Here is a 24595-nt window from a genome sequence, read left to right as displayed (position 1 = left end):
GTGAAACTATAACAAATGATCTGGCATTTGTATCATCAAAGTCCCAGGAGATCAGAAAGAATATGGGGCTGAAAAAGAATTTGAGGAAATTATGACCGAAAATTTCTCAAATTTAGCAAAAGATATTCAAGAAGTTGAGCAAACCCCACAAGGATAAATAAAAGAAATCTACAAGACACACTATAGTCAAAGCTCAGAAAACTAAGGACAGGAAAAATCTTGAAATCAGCAAGAGAGAAATGACACCTTACCTACAGGGGAAAAACAATTAAAGTGACAGAGGATTGCTCATCAGAAATCATGGAGGTGAGAAGGAAGTGGCACGTTTCTCAAGTGCTGAAAGAAAAGAACTGTCAATCTTGAATGCCATATCTGATGAAATTATCCTTCAGAAATGAAGAGGTAATGGCTAATAAACACATGAAAAGATGCTTGACATCATTAATTATCAGGGAAATACAAATCAAAACTACCTCACATCCACGAAGATGGCTACAATAAAAAAGTCAGATAATAACAAGTATTGAAGATGTGGAGAAATTGGACGCTTCACACATTGCTGGTGGGAATGTAAAATGGTGCAGCTGCTTTGAAAAACAGTCTAGAAGTTCTTCAAATGATTAAACATGAATTATCATTTGACCCATCAATTCTACTCCTAGGCATATGTATACTGAAGATTAATGAAAATATATGTCTACATAAAAACATGTATACAAATGTTTATAGCAGCATTACTCATAATATTCAAAAGGTGGAAATAGCCCAAATGTATCAGCTGACAAATGGATAAAGCAAATGTTGTATATTTGTACAGTGGAATATTATTCAACCATAAAGAGAAATGAACTACTGGTCCATGCTACAACATGAATGTACCTGGAAAACATTATGCTGAGTGAAAGAAGCCAGACACATAGACCATACATTATATGATTCCATTTATATGAAATGTCCAGAATAGTGAAGTCTATAGAGACAGAAAGTAGATTAGAAGTTACGTAGGGATGGGGGAGGCAAAAAGGGAAGAAAGCAGGGTAGGGGCGTGATGACTAAGGATATGGGGTTTCTTTCGAGGTGATGAAAATGTTCTGCAATTGATTGTGGCCATGGTTACACATAGCTATAAATATACAAAAAAAAAAAAACCCACAAAAACACCCGCATTGAATTGTACACTTTGGACAAATTGTCCCCATCTTTTTGAGCACCTCATTACTTTCCAGCACAATGAGTTCTTCCTGACCATTTTGTACTTTCTCTGTTCTAACCCTGGAGTCAGTGATTTCTCCACTAATAGGAACAGAAAGCTCTAGTTCTTATCAGTGATGGCAAATCAAGTGTGCTTATTGCGCTTGGCACATCATTTTCCTTTCATCATCAAAGTGAGGAATGTTTTCCCATGCAATAAAATACCAACTAATCAATGTAGAAGAAATGATGGAATTAGAAAAATACTGTTAGGGAAACAGTAAGTAATTAATTGTTACAGGCAAGAATCATCGCTGGATGCTAAACTCAGTGGACAAAAGAATGAGAAATAGTCAAATATGTGGTGATGGAAAGAGAACTGACTCTGAGTGGTGAACACACAATGGGATTTATAGATGATGTAATACAGAATTGTACACATGAAACCTATGTAACTTTACTAACCATTGTCACCCCAACAAACTTTAATTAAAAAATAAAGAATGAGAAATAGGGTATTTCTATAGTCTCAAAGAATCTCCCCACAAAAGAGCTATTAATTAAAATGAAAAGATAGTAACTTCACAGTACCTGACAGACAGCATCTCAGCCAGGTGATCAAAGTTAATATGATTGATAACGGACAAATTGATATTCAATTTGTCAAGAGCTACTGAGAAGAACACAGCATCATTTCTGTGATATTCCTGACAAAAATAAATAACCTGAATCTAATTATGAGGAAGCAAGAAACAAACACAAATTGAGGGATATTCTTCAAAACTGTCAGTGTCATGAATATCAAGGAAAGGCTAAGGAACTATTCCAGATTAAAGACTAATGGGACATGACAATTAAACACAATACATGAACCTGAATTGGATCCTGGGTCGGGGGGGGAATGCTATAAAGGACATTATTAATATTCAAAACAGCATGGTATTGGCAGAAAAACAGACACATAGACCAATGGAATAGAACTGAGAACTCAGAAATAAAACCACATAAATATGGACAGATAATTTTTGACAAAGAAGTAAAAGACATACAATGGAGAAAAGACTGCCTCTTCAATAAATGGTGCTGGGAGAATTGGAAAGCCACATGCAAAAGAATGAAACTGGACTGTTATCTGTCACCATGTACCAAAATTAGTTCAAAATGGATGAAAGCCTTAAGCATAAGACCTGACACAATAAACAGCATAGAAGAAAACATAGGTACTAAACTTATGGACCTTGGGTTCAAAGAGCATTTCATGAATTTGACTCCAAAGGCAATGGAAGTAAAAGCTAAAATAAACGAATGGGACTATATGAAACTTAAAAGCTTCTGCACAGCAAAAGAAACCATCGACAAAATAAAGAGGCAACCGACTGAATGGGAGATTTTTGCAAACAGTGCCTCCGATAAGGGGCTAATATCCAAAATATATAAGGAAGTCATACAACTCAACAACAAAAAAACAAACAACCCAATTGAAAAATGGGCAGAGGACCTGAAGAGACATTTCTCCAAAGAGGACATACAAATGGCAAGTGGACATATGAAAAAATTCTCAACGTCACTAATCATCAGAGAAATGCAAATAAAAACCACATGAGATACCACCTCACCCCAGCCAGAATGGCTATCATCAACAAGACAAATAGTAACAAGTGTTGGAGAGGCTGTGGAGAAAAAGGAACCCTCATACACTGTTGGTGGGAATGCAGACTGGTGCTGCTGCTATGGAAGGCAGTGTGGAGGTTCCTCAAAAAATTACGAATAGAATTACCATATGACCCAGCAATCCCTCTCCTGGGTATCTACCCAAAATATTTGAAAACATTTATCCATAAAGACACGTGTGCTCCAATGTTCATTGCAGCTTTGTTTACGGTGGCCAAGACATGGAAACAACCAAAATGTCCTTCGATAGATGAATGGATAAAGAAGTTGTGGTATATTTATATATACACAATGGAATACTATTCGGCGGCAAGAAAAGATGAAATAGGACCATTTGTGACAACACAGATGGATCTTGAGATTATAATGCTAAGCAAAATAAGTCAGACAGAAAAAGCAGAGAATCATATGATTTCACTGATATGTGGTATATAAACCAAAAACAACAAAAGAACAAGATAAACAATAAAGAAAAACTCATAGACACAGACAATAATTTAGTGGTTACCAGAGGGTAAGGGGGAAAGAGGGTGGTAGATGAGGGTAAAGGGGATCCAATATATGGTGATGGAAGGAGAACTGACTCTGGGTGGTGAACACACAGTGGGATTTATAGATGATGTAATACAGAATTGTACACCTGAAATCTATGTAACTTTACTAACAACTTTCACCCCAATAAACTTTAATTTAAAAAAAGGACATTATTGTGAAAACTAGAGAAACTATATATTACATATTGTATATTAGACAATTATCAATGTTAAATTTCTTGATATTGATAACTGTAACTGTGGTTATGTAAGAGAATGTCCTTGTTCTTAAGAGATATACATTGATGTATTTAGAGGTAAAGAAGAATTATGTTTGCCAATTACTCTCAAATGTTTCAGAAAATAAAGCTTTAACATATCTGTGTGTATATACATACATTCATACATACATATGTACATATGCACATACATATGAGTACATACATACATAAATTGAGAAGACAGTGAAAGCAAATGTGGCAAAATGTGAACAATTGGTGATTTTGGATGAAGAACATATGTGTATACAGTTCTTAACCCTATTCTTGTAATATCTCATCAGTTTTTAAATAATTTTGAAATAATCAAAAGTTTCAAAATAATCAAAGCTTGATCTGAGCATTCATCAACCTGGGGAACACTGTTCACCTCACCCAGGTGATTCCCTGAGACCCTGCCCAAACCAACTTACAGGCCCACCCAAACTGCTTCCAGTGGCTTTTCCATGCAAATGGCCTGTCTTGGCTCATACTGTGGACTTTCCTAAAATCTCTCAAAGGTTCACAAACTCCGAACAAGCAGCATCTGGCCTCAGTGTGCCCCGTATCTCTTGCTAAACAGCCCCAATTCCGGTACCAGCAACAGCCAGCCTTGGTTCAGAGCTCAGCCTCTCCCAGGCACATGCAAGACCAGCACAAATGGCATCGATCTACAGATCTCTTTATAGCTCATACCAAGTGGCCCTGGGCAGGACACAGGCAATGGCTGACCTTGGCCTGAAACAGAGTCCCTCCCAACATGTCCCAGAACTAACACACTCAGTGGCCAGCTGCAGACCACACCAGAGCACCACCCAACCACCTCCACAAATGCTATACCCAAAGGGCAGACTGTGCAGGCACTAAAGCCCTGCTAAAGCAAATCTCGCTCTGTAGTGTCAGTCCCTGCAGAACAACGCCTCCATGATAGATCACGGCCAGTCCTCACAGTCAATCAGCCTGAGGATCAGTCCCTCCCACTGACGTGCAAACAGCCATGGAGGCTCAACTACAACAGGAGGGCACACACAACCCACACAAGGGACACACCTGCAGCACCCAGCCCAGGTGACCATGGAGATTGGGCCACTGGGCCCCACAGGACACCTACTACTTAAAGCCACTCTATTAAGACCAGGAGACATAGCAGTTCTACCTAATACATAGAAACAAATACAGAGAGGTAGCCAAAATGGGGAGACAAAGAAACATGTCCCAAGTGAAAGAACAGAACAAAGTGCCAGAAAAAGAACTAAACAAAATGGAGACAAGCAATCTACCAGACATAGAGTTCAAAACATTGGTTATAATGATGCTCAGTGATCTCAGGGATAACATCAAGAAAGAGATAGAAAACATAAATATTGAGATAGAAAACATAAAAAAGATCCAGTCAGAAATGAAGACTACAATAACAGAAATGAAGAAAAGCAGAGGGAATCAAGAGTAGATTAGATGAAGCAGAGGACTGAAGCAGTGATTTAGAAGATAACAGAAAACACCAAATCGGAACAGCAAAAAGAAAAAAATAATCCCCCAAAAAAGGATAGTTTAAGGGGCCTCTGGGACAACATCAAGTGTAGCAAGATTCACATCATAGGGAAAAGACAGAAAGAGAAGAGACAGAGCAAGGAATTAAAAACCTGTTTGAAGGGGCGGCCAGATGGCTCAGTTGGTTAGAGCATGAGCTCTTACCAACAAGGTTTCCAGTTCAATTCCCACATGGGACGGTGGGCTGCTCCCCCTGCAACTAAAGATTGAAAATGGCGACTGGACTTGGAGCTGAGCTGCACCCTCCACAACTAGACTGAAGGACAACGACTTGACTTGTAGCTGATGGGTCCTGGAAAAACACACTTCCCCAATATTCCCCAATTAAAAAAATTTTTTTTTGAAAAACCCGTTTGAAGAAATAATGATGGAAAACCTCCCTAACTTGGCAAAAGAAATAGACATACAAGCCCAGGCAGCACAGAGAATCCCAAATAAGATGAACCTAAAGAGGCCCAATACAAGACACATCATAATTAAAATGCCAAAGGTTAAAGACAAAGAGAGAATCTTACAAACAGCAGGATAAAAGCAGTTATTTAACTTGAAGGTAGCTGCCATAAGACTGTCAGCTGATTTCTGAACAGAAACTTTGCTGGCCAGAAGGGATTGGCAGGAAATAGTCAAAGTGATGAAAAGCGAGGATCTACAACCAAGATTACTCTTCTCAGCAAAGCTATCATCTAGAATCAAAAGACAGATAGAGAGCTTCCCAGACAAGAAAAAGCTAAAGGAGTTCATCACCATCAAACCAGTATTAGAGGAAATGTTAAAAAGGACTTCTTGAAGAAGGAGGAGAAGGAGAAGGAGAAGGAGAAGGAGAAGGAGAAGGAGAAGGAGAAGGAGAAGGAGAAGGAGAAGGAGAAGGAGAAGGAGAAGGAGAAGGAGAAGGAGAAGGAGAAGGAGAAGGAGAAGGAGAAGGAGAAGGAGAAGGAGAAGGAGAAGGAGAAGGAGAAGGAGAAGGAGAAGGAGAAGGAGAAGGAGAAGGAGAAGGAGAAGGAGAAGGAGAAGGAGAAGGAGAAGGAGAAGGAGAAGGAGAAGGAGAAGGAGAAGAATATTATTCATTATTCTATATGAATAATAGAATGGCAAGAACTACATATTTATCAACAATTAGTTTAAATGTAAATGGATCAAATGCTCCAATAAAAAAATGTAGGGTGGCTGAATAGATAAAAATATAAGACCCTTAACATGTGCTGCCTACAATAGACACACTTCAGATAGAAAGACACATACACAGATTGCAAGTAAAGGGATGGAAAAAGATATCTCATGAAAATGGAGACAAACAAATCCTGGGGTAGCAATACTTATACCAGACAAAACAGACTTTAAAACAAAGCCTATAACAAGAGACAAAGAAGGACCCAGTAACCCCCCTTCTGGGTATTTATCTGAAGAAACCCAAAACACCCCTTTGAATGGACACTGCATCCATTGCAGCATTATTTAGAATAGCCAAGATATAGATGCCAACTTGGGGGTCCATCAATGGATGAATAGATAAAGAAGAGGTGGTACATACAAAGGATGCCCAAAAAATGTATACGCATTTTAAGAAAAGAAAAAAACTATTAAAATTGTAACAATACTCAATATATATTGATAACAAAAGATGAACACAAGTCACGTGTGACTTCTGCAATTACAAGAGGTGCTCAAAGTGGTTACCATCAGTATCCAGACACTTCTGATTACAGCGAACTACTGCTTGAGCAACGTTGACCAAAGTGTCCACTTGTATGCATTTTTGGCACCTCCCCCCGCCCCCTCTGGTATATACAATGGAACATTACTCAGACATAAAAAAGAATGAAATGTTGCCATCTGCAACAACATGGATGGACCTAGAGGGTATTGCGCTAAGTGGAGTAAGTCAGAGAAAGACAAATGCCATATGATCTCACTTATATGTGGAATCTAAAGGACAAATTAAATGAACAAACAATGCAGAAACAAACTTATAGATAGAGAGAACATTTGGTTGCCAGCTGAAAGGGGAGTTGGGTGGGTGCAAAAGGGGAAGGGATTAAGAAGTACAACTTGGTAGTTACAAAATAGTCACAGGGATGTAAAGTATAGTATAAGGAATATAGTTAATACTATTGTAATAACTATGTAGGGTGTCAGACGGGTACTAGATTTATCAGGGTGATCACTTTATAGGTTATATAAATGTATAATCACTATGCTTTATACCTGAATCTAATATAATAGTGTATCTCAACTGTAATTGAAAAAAAAGAATCAAAACTTTAAAACTCTTAGTAGGATACAGGTGAATATTCATTTAGGCCTTGAGGTAGGTGAGGATTTCCTAAAAAAGAAAAAAAAAAAAGGACTAAGTATCAAAGAAAAGATCTAATGGTTTGGCCATGAGGAAATGAGGACCCTTTAGTCATTGAAAGACCCTTTGGCCACTAATTTGGGGAAGGTATTCTATAATGTTGTATTTTGTTGGGTATCCGATGGGCATGCGTCCTATTTGGGAGACCACCTCAGGGATACTGTGGACACCTGATCATGGCACTGTACACCAGAAGCTAAACATTAATGAATGCCAACTATAATTTTATATATATAATGTGATGGTTCAGTGTGAGGTCGGAGGGATAGTGGATGGGGGGAGGGGGGTTCACAGTGTAAGGGATATAAATGATGAACATCTAAGTATTACCTTGTTTTGTACACCTGAAACTAATAAATAAATAAATTAATTTAAAAAAAAAAAAAAAGAAAGACCCTTTGGCCTTGTGGATCCTTGGCTGCTCACCTGTGGTCAGTGAGTGTTCAAGAATGTAGAGCAGGCAGGGGACTCACAGTATCTGCTCCACTACTAGCAGCTCCCGGAGGGGGCAGGTCTGAAAGCACCGGGCTATGTCCGGCACTTCTCCATCACCAGCCCCGAGGGTTGCTGAGAGCAGCACCTCCACCTGTGCCCCGAGAAACACACCGGACCTGTCCTCCCACTTCACAACCTAAGGGCGCTCATCCAAGGACAGCCCTGGGGGTCAGGCTTGAGGCAAGCTCTCATTCCACCTGCCCATCCTCCCGACCCTTGCTCTCTTACTAGTTACCCCAGGCCGGACCAGCAGGTGTGTGGGTGACACAAGGGAAGAGCCTCAGGGAGCAGGGAGGAGTGGCTATTTACTAGCCAGTATGGAAGAATGAAAACATGTAATACCTGACATTGTTAAACATTTTAACAACGACTGCGGCCTACCTGTTGGCTGACAGCCCAAGCGGGTAGCAAAAGACCACCCTCGCCTGTCTCTCCCTCCCTGGAAGTCACTAAGACCACATTCGCAGGGAAAGTATACAAAGACTGCACCAGGCATTCTGAGTGTTGACAGATACAAGATGAGTACAGACAAGATACACTGCCCACAGAGACCCCTTTTGGATTCCTTTCTCCACCAAAACAGAATTTTTGGACCCCACCCTGGCTGGGAAGGCAAACGAGTATGTGGGGTGACAGAGAAGCACTTTCTTTGGAGCTAGAGATCTGGGTACAAAGTTGCTAACATAGAGCCACCCAGATTCCAGCCTCACCTGCCACATATGAAAAGATTTGATTGTCTGGGCTGTTTCTACCATGGAGAATGACAGGCGTCCCTACCACCATCAGGACCCCTACAAGGAGCTCCTCATGCTAGGTGAGGATCCCCACTCCAGCTCTCTATGGCTTCCAGTGATCCACACAGCAATGTCTTCCTTCAGGGTGATCACAGTCCCAGCATATGAGGTCTGACAATTAAGTTCACGAACTGGCCACCATGCACTTACATTGGTGGCACTGTACAAACAGCTCAGTAAGGTTTCATAACCTTGCTATATCAGTATCTCACAGCTGTGTTCCTGTCGACATGGTGGTGTCTTGCTGAGGGGCATTCATTAATGTCATTGTGTATTTTTGTGTGCCCTTGGCCCTGGGGTAAGAATAAAATGGCAACCACTACCTACCAATCAACAATTACTTTCAATGTAAATGGATTAAATGTTCTAACTAAAAATACAGGATGGCTGAAAGGATAGAAAACAAAACCCTTTCATATGCTTCCTACGAGAGACTCACTTCAGATAGAAAGACACACAGATTAAAAGTAAAGTATGGAAAAAGTTATTTCATGAAAATGGAAATGAAAAATAAAAGCTGGGGTAGCAATATCCCACTTCTGGGTATTTCTCCAAAGAAACCAAAAACACTACTTCGAGGGGAGGCATGTATCCATATGTTCATTGTAGCATTATTTACAATGGCCAAAATGTGGAGGCAGCCTGGGTGTCCATCGATGGATAAATGGATAAAGAGGAAGTGGTACATATATACAATGGAATATTGCTCGGCCAAGGAAGGAAATGGGTCCTTGCCATCTGCAGCGGCATGGATGGACCTGGAGGGTATTGTGCTGAGTTGAGTATGTCAGACAGTGAAAGACAGATGCAATGTGATTTCCCTTATATGTGGAATCTAAAGAACAAAATAAATAAGCAAACAATACAGAAACAAACTCATAGATACAGAGAACATTTTGATGGTTGCCAGATGAGAGGGGAGTTGGGGAGATGAGTGAAAAATGAGAAGAGATTAAGAAGTACAAATTGGTTATTAAAAGTAGTCATGGAGATGTAGGATATAGCATAAGGAATATAGTTAATAATATTGTAATAACTATGTATGGTGTCAGATGGGTACTAGATTTATTAGGGTGAAAGACAAAAGGGGGGTTTGAGGGCTGTGTTAAAAAGGTGAAGGGATTAAGAAATACAAATTGGAACTTACCAACATCTGCAAATCCATCAATGTGATACATCACATAAGCAAAATAAAGGACAAAAACCATATGATTATATCAATTGATGCAGAAAAAGCATTTGACAAGATACAACATCCATTTATGATTAAAGCACTTAATAAATGGGTATAGAAGGAAAATAACTTAACATAATAAAGGCCATCTATGACAAACACTCAGCTAATCTCATAATTAACAGTGAAAAACTGAAGCCCTTTGCTCTACTTTCAGGAACACGACAAGGCTGTCCCCTATCACCTGTGCTTTTCAACATAGTGTTGGAAGTCCTTGCCAGAGCCATCAGGCAAGAGAAAGAAATAAAAGGCATCCAAATTGGGAATGAAGAAGTTAAATTGTCACTCTTTGCAGATGACATGATGCTATATATAGAAAACCCTAAAGACTCCACCAAAAAGCTATTAGAAACAATCAACGCATACAGTAAAGTTGCTGGCTACAAAATCAACGTACAAAAGTCGATTGCATTCGTGTATACTAACAATGAAATCTCAGAAAAAGAAATACAAAAAACAATTCATTTTGCAATTGCAGCAAAAAGAATAAAATACCTAGGAATAAACTTAACCAAGGATGTGAAGGACATATATGCTGAAAACTATAAGACACTTTTGAAAGAAATTGAACAAGACACAAAGAAATGGAAAGGCATTTCGTGCTCATGGATTAGAAGAATCAACATAGTTAAAATGGCCATATTACCCAAAGCAATATACAGATTTAATGCGATCCCCATCAAAATCCCAATGGCATTTTTAAAAGAAATAGAACAAAAAATCATCAGATTTGTTTGGAACCACAAAAGACCCCGAATAGCCAAAGCAATCTTAAGAAAAAAGAACAATACTGGAGGTATCACACTCCCTGACTTTAGCTTGTACTACAGGGCTACAATAATCAAAACAGCATGGTATTGGCAGAGAAACAGACACATAGACCAATGGAATAGAATTGAGAACCCAGGAATAAAACCACATAAATATGGACAGATGATTTTTGACAAAGAAGCTAAAAACATACAATGGCGGAAAGACAGCGTCTTCAATAAATGGTGCTGGGAGAATTGGATAGCCACGTGCAAAAGAATGAAAGTGGACTGCTATCTGTCACCATGTACCAAAATTAATTCAAAATGGATCACAGACTTAAGCATCAGACCTGACACAATAAACTGCATAGAAGAAAACATAGGTACTAAACTTATGGACCTTGGGTTCAAAGGGCATTTTATGAATTTGACTCCAAAGGCAAGGGAAGTAAAAGCTAAAATAAACGAATGGGACTATATGAAACTTAAAAGCTTCTGCACAGCAAAAGAAACCATCGACAAAATAAAGAGGTAACCGACTGAATGGGAGAAGATTTTTGCAAACAGTGCCTCCGATAAGGGGCTAATATCCAAAATATACAAGGAACTCATGAAACTCAACAACAAAAAAACAAACAACCCAATTGAAAAATGGGCAGAGGACCTGAAGAAACATTTCTCAAAGAGGACATACAAATGGCAAATAGACATATGAAAAAATGTTCAACATCACTAATCATCAGAGAAATGCAAATAAAAACCACAATGAGATATTCTCACCTCACCTCAGTCAGAATGGCTATCATCAACAAGACAAATAGTAACAAGTGTTGGAGAGGCTGTGGAGAAAAAGGAACCCTCATACACTGTTGGTGGGAATGCAGACTAGTGCAGCCTTTATGGAAGGCATAAAGGAGGTTTTTGTGGAGGTTCCTCAAAAAAATTACGAATAGAATTACCATATGACCCAGCAATCCCTCTCCTGGGTATCTACCCAAAAAATCTGAAAACATTTGTACATAAAGACACTTGTGCTCCAATGTTCATTGCAGCTTTGTGTACGGTGGCCAAGACATGGAAACAACCAAAATGTCCTTCGATAGATGAATGGATAAAGAAGTTGAGGTACATATGCACAATGGAATACTATTTGGCAGTAAGAAAAGATGATATAGGAACATTTGTGACAACATGGATGGATCTTGAGAGTATAATGCTAAGTGAAATAAGTCAGACAGGAAAAGCAGAGAACCCTATGATTTCACTGATATGTGGTATATAAACCAAAAACAACAAAAGAACAAAACAAACGAGAAACAAAAATTCATAGATACAGACAATAGTTTAGTGGTTACCAGAGGGTAAAGGGGATCCAATATATGGTGATGGAAGGAGAACTGACTCTGGATGGTGAACACACAATGGGATTTATAGATGATGTAATACAGAATTGTACACCTGAAATCTATGTAATTTTACTAACAATTGTCACCCCAATCAATTAAAAAAAATTGGAACTTACAAAACAGTCATGGGGATGTAAAGTAAAGCATAAGGAATATAATCAATAATATGGCAATAACTATGTGTAGTGCCAGGTGGGTACTAGACTAGTCAGGGGAATCACTGCAAAATTACATAAATGTCTAACCACTATGCTGTACGCCTGAAACTAATATAAAATAATACTCAATGTCAACTGTAATTGAAAAATTAAAAAAGGAAGGAAGATGAAGGTGAGTAAGGGGTCCAAATTTCCAAGTATAAAACAAGTCATGGGGATATAACGTACAGCATAGGGAATGTAGTCCATAATATTGTGATAGTGTGGTACGGTGTTAGATAGTTGCCGGACTTATCATGGTGATCACTTCTTTAGGTATATAAATGTTGAATAACTATGGTGTACACCTGAAACTAATATAATATTGTATGCTAGCTATATTTCTATATAAAAATCTTAAAATAGAGATCCAGTGGTAGCGAAGGGCCTGTGCTGGGGGTCAGGGCTTAGCGTCTCTCCGGCTAGGGCCGGTGGTAGACCCCATCCAGACCAACCGCAGTCCACCTGCAGGGAGCTGACCCCCCAGGTGTGGGGCTGACCCTCCCACCCCACCTTTCCTCTATCAGCTGCATCATATTTTCCACTGAAACACACATGCTCTGCATGTGGGACATCAGCCATGTGGTGCTCACATAACAGGAAGACAGTGATCTGTCTCAGGGGCAGTGAGTCTGGAGCCTGCTGCCCCTGTGACCCACCTGCCTCATCGTTGAGGCCCTGATGACAAGTAGGGACGATCTCCCCACTGAATGAATTTCTGCCCCCGGAGTCCTCTCCCTCCTCACCTCACACAACCTGCCATGTTCCTCTGCAGCCAGGGCCGGGGACCACCGGGGAGAGCTCTGGTTGGTTGGCATGTTCCCACTGGGCCTGAGCTCTTGGACTCTCTTGCTGACAAGTCCGCTCTTCCTGGGAGCTTGAAGCCAGCAGGCGCTGGGGCCGGAGGGAAGATCCTGCAGCCTTCACTATGGGGCCTGGTCCAGGGGCTCTGCTGAGGCTCCAAGAAACCCTGGAAAGACAATGTCCACATGGTCAGTCACTCCACACTCACCCCAGAAATGCTTCCCGGGACCAAGGGGTGGCTCACTGTGATGGATACTGTGGAAGAGAAAAGTTCAGGGAAACCAACACCAAGTATTAGCATAGAATGTGGGAAAAACCTATGAGATTTGGTGTAAAATGAATGAGGATTTGAATTCCTGCTCTTTTCAGTTCTAGCTAGAATCTGGGGAAGTCACTTTAGCCTGAGTTTCTTTATCTTAAAACTGAGTATGAAAATACCCATCTCATAGGGTTGTTATAGTTAAATGAAAGGATGCTTCTAAAGCACTCACTCCTACTTGGCACCTAGAACACATTCCATTAGTATTAAATATTGCTATTATTAAAAGGTACAGGGCATATTTACTAAGTACCTCATTTAATTTTCACATTCATCCTGTGAACTTGGTATTACTATTATTGTTCTTATCCCTATTTACCATCAGATAGAGCCACTCAGAAATACTAACATATTTGCCCCACGATCACTCAGATGAGGGGGAAGGACAGAGATTCAAACCCAGGTATGCCTGGCTCCAAAGTGCATTTTCTTAACTACTATGCCATATGGCATTCTATATACGGCAGAGACACAATCAACATTATTCCTGTTTCCTGCTGCCTTCAAAGTGCACCAGCTGAGGGGTGACCATGTCACATGTGCATAAACCATCTTTTATCTATATCAGTATACATTCTGGCCAAGTTATAGAGCCCAACCTCTTCTGCCAAAGATGGAAAAGTAAACTTATCGCCTGACCCTCTCCCCCAAATTCCCAAATTCCCATCTGAACACCAGCATGTATGTACAGACTCCTAAATCATTAACTGCCACTGTCTGACAAAAACAGTGGAGCCATCAACTAGTTTCCACAGGCTCCTCAAATAATCAACAACATAGGCAACACACCCTCAAAAGAAAATCAACCATGGATCTGCTTAACATACCTTGGGGGCCAAACCTGACCAGTATAGGACCCCATAACTCACAGCCCATATATAAAATCAGTGACTCTCATGAAAACCTCAATAACAGACCTTCCGGTCCATCACATACCCATTTACACAGTTCTGCAATTACCGATGTTCACAGGTCCCAAGCAATGACTTCTATAGGCCCCCATAACTCATTCCCAAAGATTGGCAAACCCAGGCTTGCAATTGATCATTCACCACCTCAGTGTCCCAATCAATAACTCTTGTGGATCAATCAATGACTTCTGATACTTACATCTCCAACTCTTATTAAGCTTCAAGAATTTCTAGAGGTCCCAATCACTTATCTACAGATGTCTCCAATTATTTTCCTTCAAGGATTCTCCAAGACTGTCACTGCCCCAATATGAATGACATTTATAGGTCCTGCATTATCTAATCTTATTGGACCCTAACTCATTGATCTTTCCTCACAGAAACAACCCCAATCCTTGACTCCCAGAGGAACCCAATCAACCCCAAATCTGATTTGCCATTGAATTTAAAGGATAAAAAGAAAACCTAAAATACTTCCAGGTGGAAAAATAATGTTCTTTACAACGGGAAGGTATCACAATGGCACTAGACTACTTATTTGCAACAATAGGAGCCATTTTAGAAGAAAACATCTATGAAATATTGAGAGAAATTGATCTAGAGCCAAGAATTTTAAATCCACCCTTGACCTATACCATTCTTCTGTCAGAGCAAAATACAGTTTTAGACATAAAAGCATTTATGGCATAATATGCCAATATTCCTATCTCAGGAAAATACTCAAGGGAATAGTCTAAACAATTATAAACTGAATAGTTACAGAAACCTCAAAATCAGAGAAAAGCAGTTTTGAGAAATGATCCTTGCAATTGATATACAGTTATATCTGAATAGAGAAGAATAATGTAATTGGGCATTTGGAATAAATAAGATTATTACTATTACTAAGTGGGGAAAAAATTTTATATACCCTGGAAAAATCTACTGAGTGAAATGAGGAGGAGAAGGAAATTATGCATCTCTACATGATCCAAATGACATTGGACATTATTTGGATGTAGTAATAAAGAAAATAAAGACAATCATATTTGTAGGGAAGGTGAAGGTAGGTACTAGGAGACATTGATAAAAATAATCAAAATTTCAAATATTAGAATTCTAAAATAATAAAAACTGGAGGGAAATTAAGAGAAATGTGACTGAACCAGCAAAAATTGGAAAAGAAAAAGTTAGGAAATATCAACCAAGTAAAATAAATAGCAAACATAAAATAATAGGAGGCATAAAATCAAATATATTATAATTCAACTAAATTGAATAACCTGAATTATGCTATAAAAGATACAAACTATGGAATTGGGTTAAAGAAAGAAACTGTAGTCTCCACACATCTAAAACAAAAAAGCAAGATGTGAAATAAAGCGTTGGAAAGAAATATGCCATGTTATTTATCTTTCTTTCCATTATGGTGAGCACTCATTATGTCTTAGGAAATCTTTGCCTACATCAGTGTCATAAAGTGTTTAATGTTTTCTTCCAAAAGTTTTATTGTTTTATTTTTCACATTTAGATCTGTGGTCTTCATGGGAAGGATTTTGGTGTGTGGTATGCCTTCGGGTCAAGATTAATTTCTTCCATATGGGTATCAAGATGACCTAGCACCACTTATTGAACAGATTTCCCTTTCTCCACTGCTCTACAGTGTTGCCTTGTGACCATATATGTGGGGGTTTATTCCCAAACTCTATATTTCCATTGATCTGTTTGTCTATTCTTGGACTAGTACTACACTGTCTTTTTTTAAAAAAGATTTTATTAAAATATAGTTAACATACAATATTATATAGCTTCAGGTGTACACCATAGTCATTCAACATTTATACACCTAAAGAAGTGAAAACCATAAGTACAGCAACCATCTGACACCATACAAAGCTTTCACAATATTATTGACTACATTTCCCATGCTGTACATTCCATCCTCATGACTTATTTGTTTAATATCTGGAAATTGGAACTTCTTATTCCCCTTTACCTTTCCCCCTTTTTAAAATTTTCAATTACAGTTGACATTCAATATTATTTTATATCAATTTCAGATGTATAACATAGTGGTTAGACATTTATATAATTTAAGAAGTTATCCCCCTGACTTGTCTTAATTAATATACTTCATATTAAGTTTTGATATATGGTAGAGTAAAAGATTATTAAATTGGACTACATCAAATGTAAGGCCTTCTGTTCATCAGAAGACAAAATTAAGAGTGTAAAGGCAAATACCACAGTGGGAAAAGATAACCGCAATACTGTATCTGACAAACAATTCATATCTCCAATAGATCAAGAATTTCTAGAAATCAATAAGAGCAACCGAAAAAGAACAAAAGGAACAGGCACTTCACAAAGAAGACACCCAAGTGGCAAACAAGCATAAGAAAAGATGCTCAACTGTATTAGTTAGCAAAGAAATATGGATTAGTTAGACTGCAATAAGATGCTCCACCATATTACTAGAAATGGCCAAAATACAAAAGATGGAAGAGAACCAAGAGCTGGTGAGGACATGGAGCAACTCGAACTCATAAATTGTTTTTTAGGAGCATAAAATAGTACAAACACTTTGAAAGACTGATTGGTAGCATCTATTAACCCTGAAAATATGCAATACTCTATGATCTAGCTATTCCATTCCTAGGTTTATACCCAAGAGAAATGTGAACATATGTTTACCAAAAGACAGGTACTATGATGTTCATAGTTGCTTTATTCGAAACTGAAAAATATGCAAATGCCCATCTACGTTAGAATGGATCGACAAGCTGTGCTACATTCACCCAAGGAAATACTACATAGCAGCGAGAATGAACACGTTGCTACACACACCATGCATGATTCTCATCTCATGAACATTGTGCTGACCAAAGAAGCCAGACCAAAAGAGCAATACATCAATACTGAATGATTACATTTATACAGATTTCAAAAACAGGCAAAACTAATGTATGCTGCTAGAAATCAGGATAGTGATAACCCCTGGGAGGAGGTTAGTGAACAGAAAGGAACACAGGGTGGGAGCTCCTTGAGTGCTAGTAATGTTCTTGATCTTGGTGGGGGTTGTGCAGGTTTGCTCCGGTCTGTTCAAAAATCATCAACCATCAAAAATCATCAAGCACACACATAATGTGTGCACTTTTCTGTATCATGTTGTAATTCAATGAAGATTTTTAAAAATATACAATACACCAGGCAAACGTAAGAAAATGAAAGTAGATCTGGAAATATAATGATTGAGGTGGAATTTAAGGTCCAACGTGCTTAACAGATTGACAAAAAGGGCAGACCTTTTAATAATAAAATATACAATAAATGAAGAAGTACTAACTTGCATAAATCTTTAGGGCCGTTCAACATATACAAATAAAATCAGCACAAATGTATGGAACCATATGAACTGTCAAAAATCAAAATTATAGGGACTTCCTCTTCTGGAGATGGAGTAGATATAATTTTGCCTATTCTTGCTAAATACAACTAAAAAACCCTGGACATTATATATGAAACATAGAAAGACTCGGAAAGATGGAGAAGGCTGACTGGTTAGTGACCCTGAAACCAAAAAATGATGTCCCTGGGTTTTCTTTTAGCCATATATACCCTAGACTTGGTGCTGGAGAAGCTGGCAACCCAGAAATGCCAACAGGTGCACACAAAAACTGTTCCAAGAAAAGCCCATTCTCTCTAGCCAAAGGACTGGGAAAGAGGTAGTCTGGCAAGATAGAAAACTTTTAGACAATGCCCACTCTGCTCAAGTCAAACACCACAGAAAACACTGCAGCCCTACCCACCTTGACTAACAGCAAAGTTGAGCGCATAGATTTCCACCCTTGTGAGACTGTAAGGAGGTGCCCCGCCTCCTGGCCCCTACGGGGGTGGTGCCAGAGAAAGTGCAGTAGGGTGCTGGATCTTTCCTGTCTCCTGGGCTGTAACAGCTGCCTCTTCCTCCCCTGACCCCACTTTGGAGACCATGTGGTGATTCTGGGCTTCCATCCTCAACCATAAATAACAAAGTGCCCTTCTCCCTCCCCGTGGAGGTGACTTCAGAGGAGGCCTATGGAGCTCTCACCAAGGCTCAGCAGTAACAAGGGCGCCTCTGCCAACAGTGTCAGTGGACATCACACGGGAAGCAATGACAGGGTATCTATCCCCCTGCCAGCCAGGGTGGTATCAGCAGAGGTCTAGTGGGGAGCCTGACACCAAGATGCAGTGGGCGGAAGTATGCGGAATCGTTCCCTGGGATTGATAACCAGTGCACAGTACTCTGACGGACAACTAACGCAGTGCTGTGAGGAAAATTTGAAAAGAGGAAAAGCCTCAAATCAATAATCTAAACTCTCATCTCAAGAAACTAGAAAAGAAGAGTGAAATAAACCTAAAGCCATCAGAAGAAAGGAAATAATAAAAGTAGGAGCAGAAATTAATGTATCGAAAATAGAAAAACCATAGAGAAAACCAGTGAAACAAAGAGTTGGTTCTTAAGGGAAAAAAAAAAAGAAGAAGAAGAAGATGGAAGAACAACACTTTGGAGGAAACAGGCTATGCAACAAGAAGAAAACTTGACAATTATTAATATCCTCAGGGGGTGAGAAGATAGTGCAAACACGGGACAAGCAAGAGCTCTTGGAAATTAAAAATATAAAAGCAGGCAAAAGAAATAATTAATAGAAGATACAGTTGAGAAAATCTCCCAGAGAATATAGCAAAAATACAAAGAATTGGCAGGTAGAGGAAAAAAAGAATGAACACTTAAGTGGAGATTCAGACAATTGGCACAAAGCTCAAGGTTTGAATTTGAATTTAAGATAAATATATTAAAATTAAAATGAAGAAAAACGAGGCAATTGTTAACTCCAGGGAAAATGTAAAGATTAGTAGTAAGGCAAAGTAATCACAGTTTTTTCAATGGCACAGCTTTGAATAGCATTTACTAATTTATACTAATGTGAACACTGAACAATGATCTAACTAAAATTGTGCTTTAACTATAGTGTAAGGATAAGAGATTGGAAACAAGTGTATGTATGATGGGATGGGGACAGGAAAGACAACCACATCCTCAGCCCCAGTAGATGATGGCTAATACTTGGGGGGGGGGAAGTAGCATCACCACCATGTATTTTTAGAGATACAAAAGTAAATAACAGGGAGATGAGGGTAAGGGGGATTAAATATATGGTGATGGAAGGAGAACTGACTCTGGGTGGTGAACACACAATGGGATTTATAGATGATGTAATACAGAATTGTACACCTGAAATCTATGTAATTTTACTAACAATTGTCACCCCAATAAATTAAAAAAAAATAAATAAACATCAGAAGCTGTATAGGGAAAAAAAGTAAATAACAAATATATTCTCTTAAAGTACTGTTTTTCATAATAAAGTTTCTATCATCTTTGTAGAAAAATTTAGCTCTTTAAATTATGTGTATGCATAACTGATGAAAAAGAAAATATTCCTTCATTTTAGATAATTAGAATTTTCTTATGACTAATATTACTTAGAGTGTAAATTAAAGTCCTCTTATATTGAGTTTAAGAGCATTTACATGAAGTAATTCATAAGTAGAACACAGACTACTATTGTACATAAAATGTCTTAATTTTGCACATTGTAAAATTCCATTAAATCATCTTTAAAATCCCTTTAAAAAAAAGGCAAATTCTCCAAAAAGAATAATAGAATAAAAAAAAAAACTTCTAGTAAGACTGATAAAGAAAAAAATCAGAGAAGACACACCAATATCAGAAATGAAACAGGGTATATCATTACAGACCCTACAGATATCAAAAGGATAATAAGGGAGTACAATGAACAACTCTACACACATAAATTTGACAACTTAGGTGAAATGGATCAATTCCTCAAAATGTACAACCTACCACAACTCTTCCAATATGGAATAGTTCATTTGAATAGCCTCATAACTATTAAGGAAATTGAATTCACAATTTAAAAACAACTCTGAAATAGAAGTCTCTCTGCCCAGATGGTTTCACTGGGAGATTTCCACAAGTCTTTCAAGAAGAATTAATACCAAACCTAGACTATCTCTTCCAGGAAATAGAAGAGGGTATTTTTCCTAATTCATTCCATGAAGCCTGATAACAAAACTAGACAAAGATAGTACCAAAAAAGAAAACTAGAGACCAAGATCCTTCATGAACATAGATGCAAAAATTCTTTAAAAACTATCAGCAAACATAATTCAGCAATATATAAAAAGAATTATATACCATGACCAAGGGGGTTTATTCCAGAAATGCAAAACTGGTTCAATATTTAAAAATCAATCAACATAACCCACCATATCAACAGGCTAACGAAGGAAAACCACATGATCATATCGATTGATGCAGAAAAAGTTTTTGACAAAATCCAACACCCATTCATGATAAAAACTCAAGGAAACTTGGAATAAAGGGAAACTGTCAATTTTAGTTTTAAAAATCTACAAAAATCCTACAAATAACATCATACTTAACAGTGAGAGACCCATGTTTTCCATTAAGATCCGGAATAAGGCAAGGATGTTGACTATCAGTACTCTTATTCAACACAGTAGTGGAAATTCTAGCCAGTACAGTGAAGCAAGAAAACAAAATTAAAAACAAATTGAGGAAAAATAAAACTGTGCCTATTTGCATATGATATGATAGTCTACAAAGAAAAGCTCAAGGAAGCCATAAAAAACTTCTAGAAGTAATAAGTCACTTCAGCAAGGTTACAGGATACAAGAACAACACACAAAAATCAGTTATATTTTTATATGCTAGCAGTGAACATGAGAAAACAAATTGAAAATACAATACTTCACATCACTCAGAAAATGAAATATTTAGGTATAAATGCAACAAAACATGTACAGGGCTTGTATGCTGAGAACTACAAAATGCTCATAAAAAATCAACAAAGATCTAAATGGAAAGTGCTTATAGCTTGGTAGCCTCAACATAGCAAAAATATCAATTTTACACAAGTTGATATATAGACTTAATGCAATTCCTATCAAAATCTAAGCAAGAATTTTTTGTAGATATAAGAAAATTATTCTAGGGCCGGCCCTGTGGTTCAGGCGGTTGGAGCTCTGTGCTCCTAACTCCGAAGGCTGCCGGTTCGAGTCCCACATGGGCCAGTGGGCTCTCAACCATAGGGTTGCCAGTTCAATTCCTCGAGTCCTGCAAGGGATGGTGGGCTCTTCCCCCTGCAACTAAGATTGCACACGGCACCTTGAGCTGAGCTGCCTCCCGGATGGCTCAGTTGTTGGTTGGAGTGCAGGTTCTCAATCACAAGGTTGCCAATTCAATTCCTGGAGTCCCGCAAGGGATAGTGGGCTGCGCCTCCTTTTTTCACAAAGACGCAGAAACAATTCCATGAATGAAGGATGGTTTTTTTCAACAAATGGTGCTGAATTAATTGGATATTCATAAGCAAAACCCAAAATGAATCTTGATCTAAATATCACATTTTATAAAAAATAACCCAAACTGGATCACAAATTTAAATGTAAAATGTAAAATTATAAAACGGTTACAAGACAACATAGGAGAGAATCTTCAGGACTTAGTGAAGAGTTATTAGACACGACACCAAAAACATGATCTGTAAAAGAAAAATACATAAATTTGCCTTCATCAAAACTGAAAACTGTAGTCCTCTGAAAGACACTGTTAAGAAAATGAAATGACAAGCTACAGACTGGGAGAAAATATTCACAAACCCCTTGCAAATCTGACAAGATTCTAATCTATAACATATAAAGAAATCTCAAAACTCAACACTGAAGAAACAAACAATCCAATTAGAAAATGGGCAAAAGGCAAAGAGACATTTCATCAAAGAGGATATGAGGAAGGCAAATAAGCACATAAGACTATGTTCAACATCCATAGACCAGCATATTCTAAAATTTATAGAGAAGGGCACAGCCTCTAGAATAGCTAAACCAGTCTTGACAAAGAAGAATAAAGTGGAAGAATCACTCTAATCAATAATAAAGCTCACTGCGCAGGTACAGTAATCAAGACTGTGGTTTTGGCAGAGGGATAGACACATGGATAATTGGAACAGAATAGAGGATCCAGAAATAGCCCCATATTAAGTACAGCCAACTAGTTTTTGACAAAGGTGCAAAGCAATTCAATGGTGCTGAAATAATTGTACATCTATGGGCAAAGCAACAACAACAAAAACCCCCAAACCCCTCAACCTAGGGGGTATGGATGAAAAAGTTGAAGTGGAATATGAGATACAAACTTCCAGTTATAAAATAAATTAGCCATGGGGATCTAATCTGCAACATAAGGAAAATAGTCAGTAATATTGTAATAACCTTGTGTGGCAACAGATGGTTGCTAGGTTTATTGTGGTAATTATGTTGTAAAGTAGATAAAGGACAAATCACTATGTTGTACACCTGAAACATCATATTGTATGTCAACATACTTTAATAAAAAAGAAATTAAAAAAAATAACCTCAACCTAAACCTCACTCCTTTAAAAAAAATTAACTCAAAATGAGTCATCGACTTAAATGTAAAATGTAACACTGTAAAATTTTTAAGAGAAAAACATAAGAGAAAATCTTCAGGATGTAGGGCTAGACAGAGTGTGGTATAATAAGAAATACAGATCCTGAGGACGGCTGGCGGCTGAGTTTTCTGGGACAGAGCAGACATCCCATAACTATGCCGGAAATCACCACTGACAACCTGGATCAGCAACAGGTTAAGCTCCTGGCAGAGATGTGCATACTTATCGATAAAAATGACAACAAGATTGGGGCTGAGACCAAAAAGAATTGTCACCTGAATAAAAACATCAAGAAAGGATTATTGCATCGAGCTTTTAGTGTCTTCTTATTCAACACGGAAAATAAGCTCCTGCGACAGCAGAGATCAGATGCAAAAATCACCTTTCCAGGTTGTTTTACCAATACTTGCTGTAGTCATCCCTTAAGCAACCCAACAGCGCTTGAAGAAAATGATGCCATGGGAGTAAGACGAGCAGCACAGAGGCGTTTAAAGGCTGAATTCGGAATTCCCCTGGAACAGGTTCCTCCAGAAGAAATTAAGTATCCAACACGGATTCACTACAAGGCACAGTCTGATGGTATCTGGGGAGAACATGAAATCGATTACATCTTGTTTGTGAGGAAGAATGTAACTTTGCATCCAGACCCCAGTGAGATTAAAAGCTGTTGCTGTGTCAAAAGAAGAAACGAAAGAAAGAAATACTGGAAAAGGCAGCCAGAGGTGAAATTAGGATAACTCCATGGTCTAAAATCATTGCTGAGGCTTTTCTCTTTAAATGGTGGCATACAAATGTGGGAAACTCGACTGCATAATTTGTGGTAGTGGGGGACTGCGCTTGCGCTCTCCCCTAAAACACAAAAAACAAAAAACAAACAAAAAAATAAAAATAAAAATAAATGATGGGATAATTTAAGTCATTTGAGTCAGTTTGTTGACCATGAGAAAACACATAGAATGTGAATATGGAAATGAATGATGAGTAAAGTACTAAAAAATTTCCCTACTAAGTAAACTTAAAATCATTTTTAAAAAGTAAATATAACCCGTCTAAACACTCGGACCCGACAAATTGGAGCCAATTAGTGAAGCTCTTCATTTCGGGATGTGGGGACATTTTGAGGACACTCGCAGAGCACTTTGCTAACTGCCAGGTGCTGCCTGTGTCATTAAATGTTTATCATAGACCAGAAAAGTATTTGCTTAGCTACTTCTGAAGAGTTCAAATTACCTTCCATGTTAGAGGTTAGACGAGAATGGGTTCGAGGTAATTAGATGGGCTGCATCCTGATTGATATTGGCCTGTTCTCAGAATACAGGGCACAGACCGGCTCTGCGTAAAATGGAACTTGGGTCATATGCTGCAGCAGGGCTTCTTGCCGTTGGTACTGCTGACATTGGGGCTGGATACTTCTGTCGTGGAAGCTCATACTGTGCACTGAAGGGTGTGTGGCAGCGCCCCTGGGCTCTACCTGCTAATTCCATTACCATCCATGCACTGTCACAGCCACAGTGACATCAAATGCCATGTCTGCCGGGAGGCAATGTTGCCCCATGTTGCCCCAATGTTGTCATGGGGTGGGTGGGTGTGGAATAT

At 38.5% G+C, this 24595-nt stretch overlaps 1 protein-coding gene and 1 pseudogene across 2 annotated transcripts in view; one reads left to right on the top strand and one right to left on the bottom strand.

Moving 5' to 3' along the window:
- ZNF41 (zinc finger protein 41) overlaps nt 1–13379 on the bottom strand; it is a 35155-nt gene extending 21776 nt beyond the window's left edge. Inside the window, exon 1 of the mRNA XM_081042514.1 lies at nt 13178–13379. Coding sequence (XP_080898640.1) covers nt 13178–13249 — 72 coding nt within the window. The 5' untranslated portion in view covers nt 13250–13379. The remainder of the gene's footprint in view (nt 1–13177) is intronic.
- Nucleotides 13380–23096: 9717 nt separating this feature from the next.
- Nucleotides 23097–23961, top strand: LOC308494666 (isopentenyl-diphosphate Delta-isomerase 1-like; annotated as a pseudogene). The gene is made up of 2 exons: nt 23097–23779; nt 23901–23961. The product of its transcript is annotated as an isopentenyl-diphosphate Delta-isomerase 1-like (transcript).
- Nucleotides 23962–24595: the final 634 nt, after the last annotated feature.

This window comes from Rhinolophus hipposideros, assembly GCF_964194185.1.
Source record: "Rhinolophus hipposideros genome assembly, chromosome: X".
NCBI classification, from domain to species: Eukaryota; Metazoa; Chordata; class Mammalia; order Chiroptera; family Rhinolophidae; genus Rhinolophus; species Rhinolophus hipposideros.
This window is presented reverse-complemented; position numbering and strand designations above follow the sequence as displayed.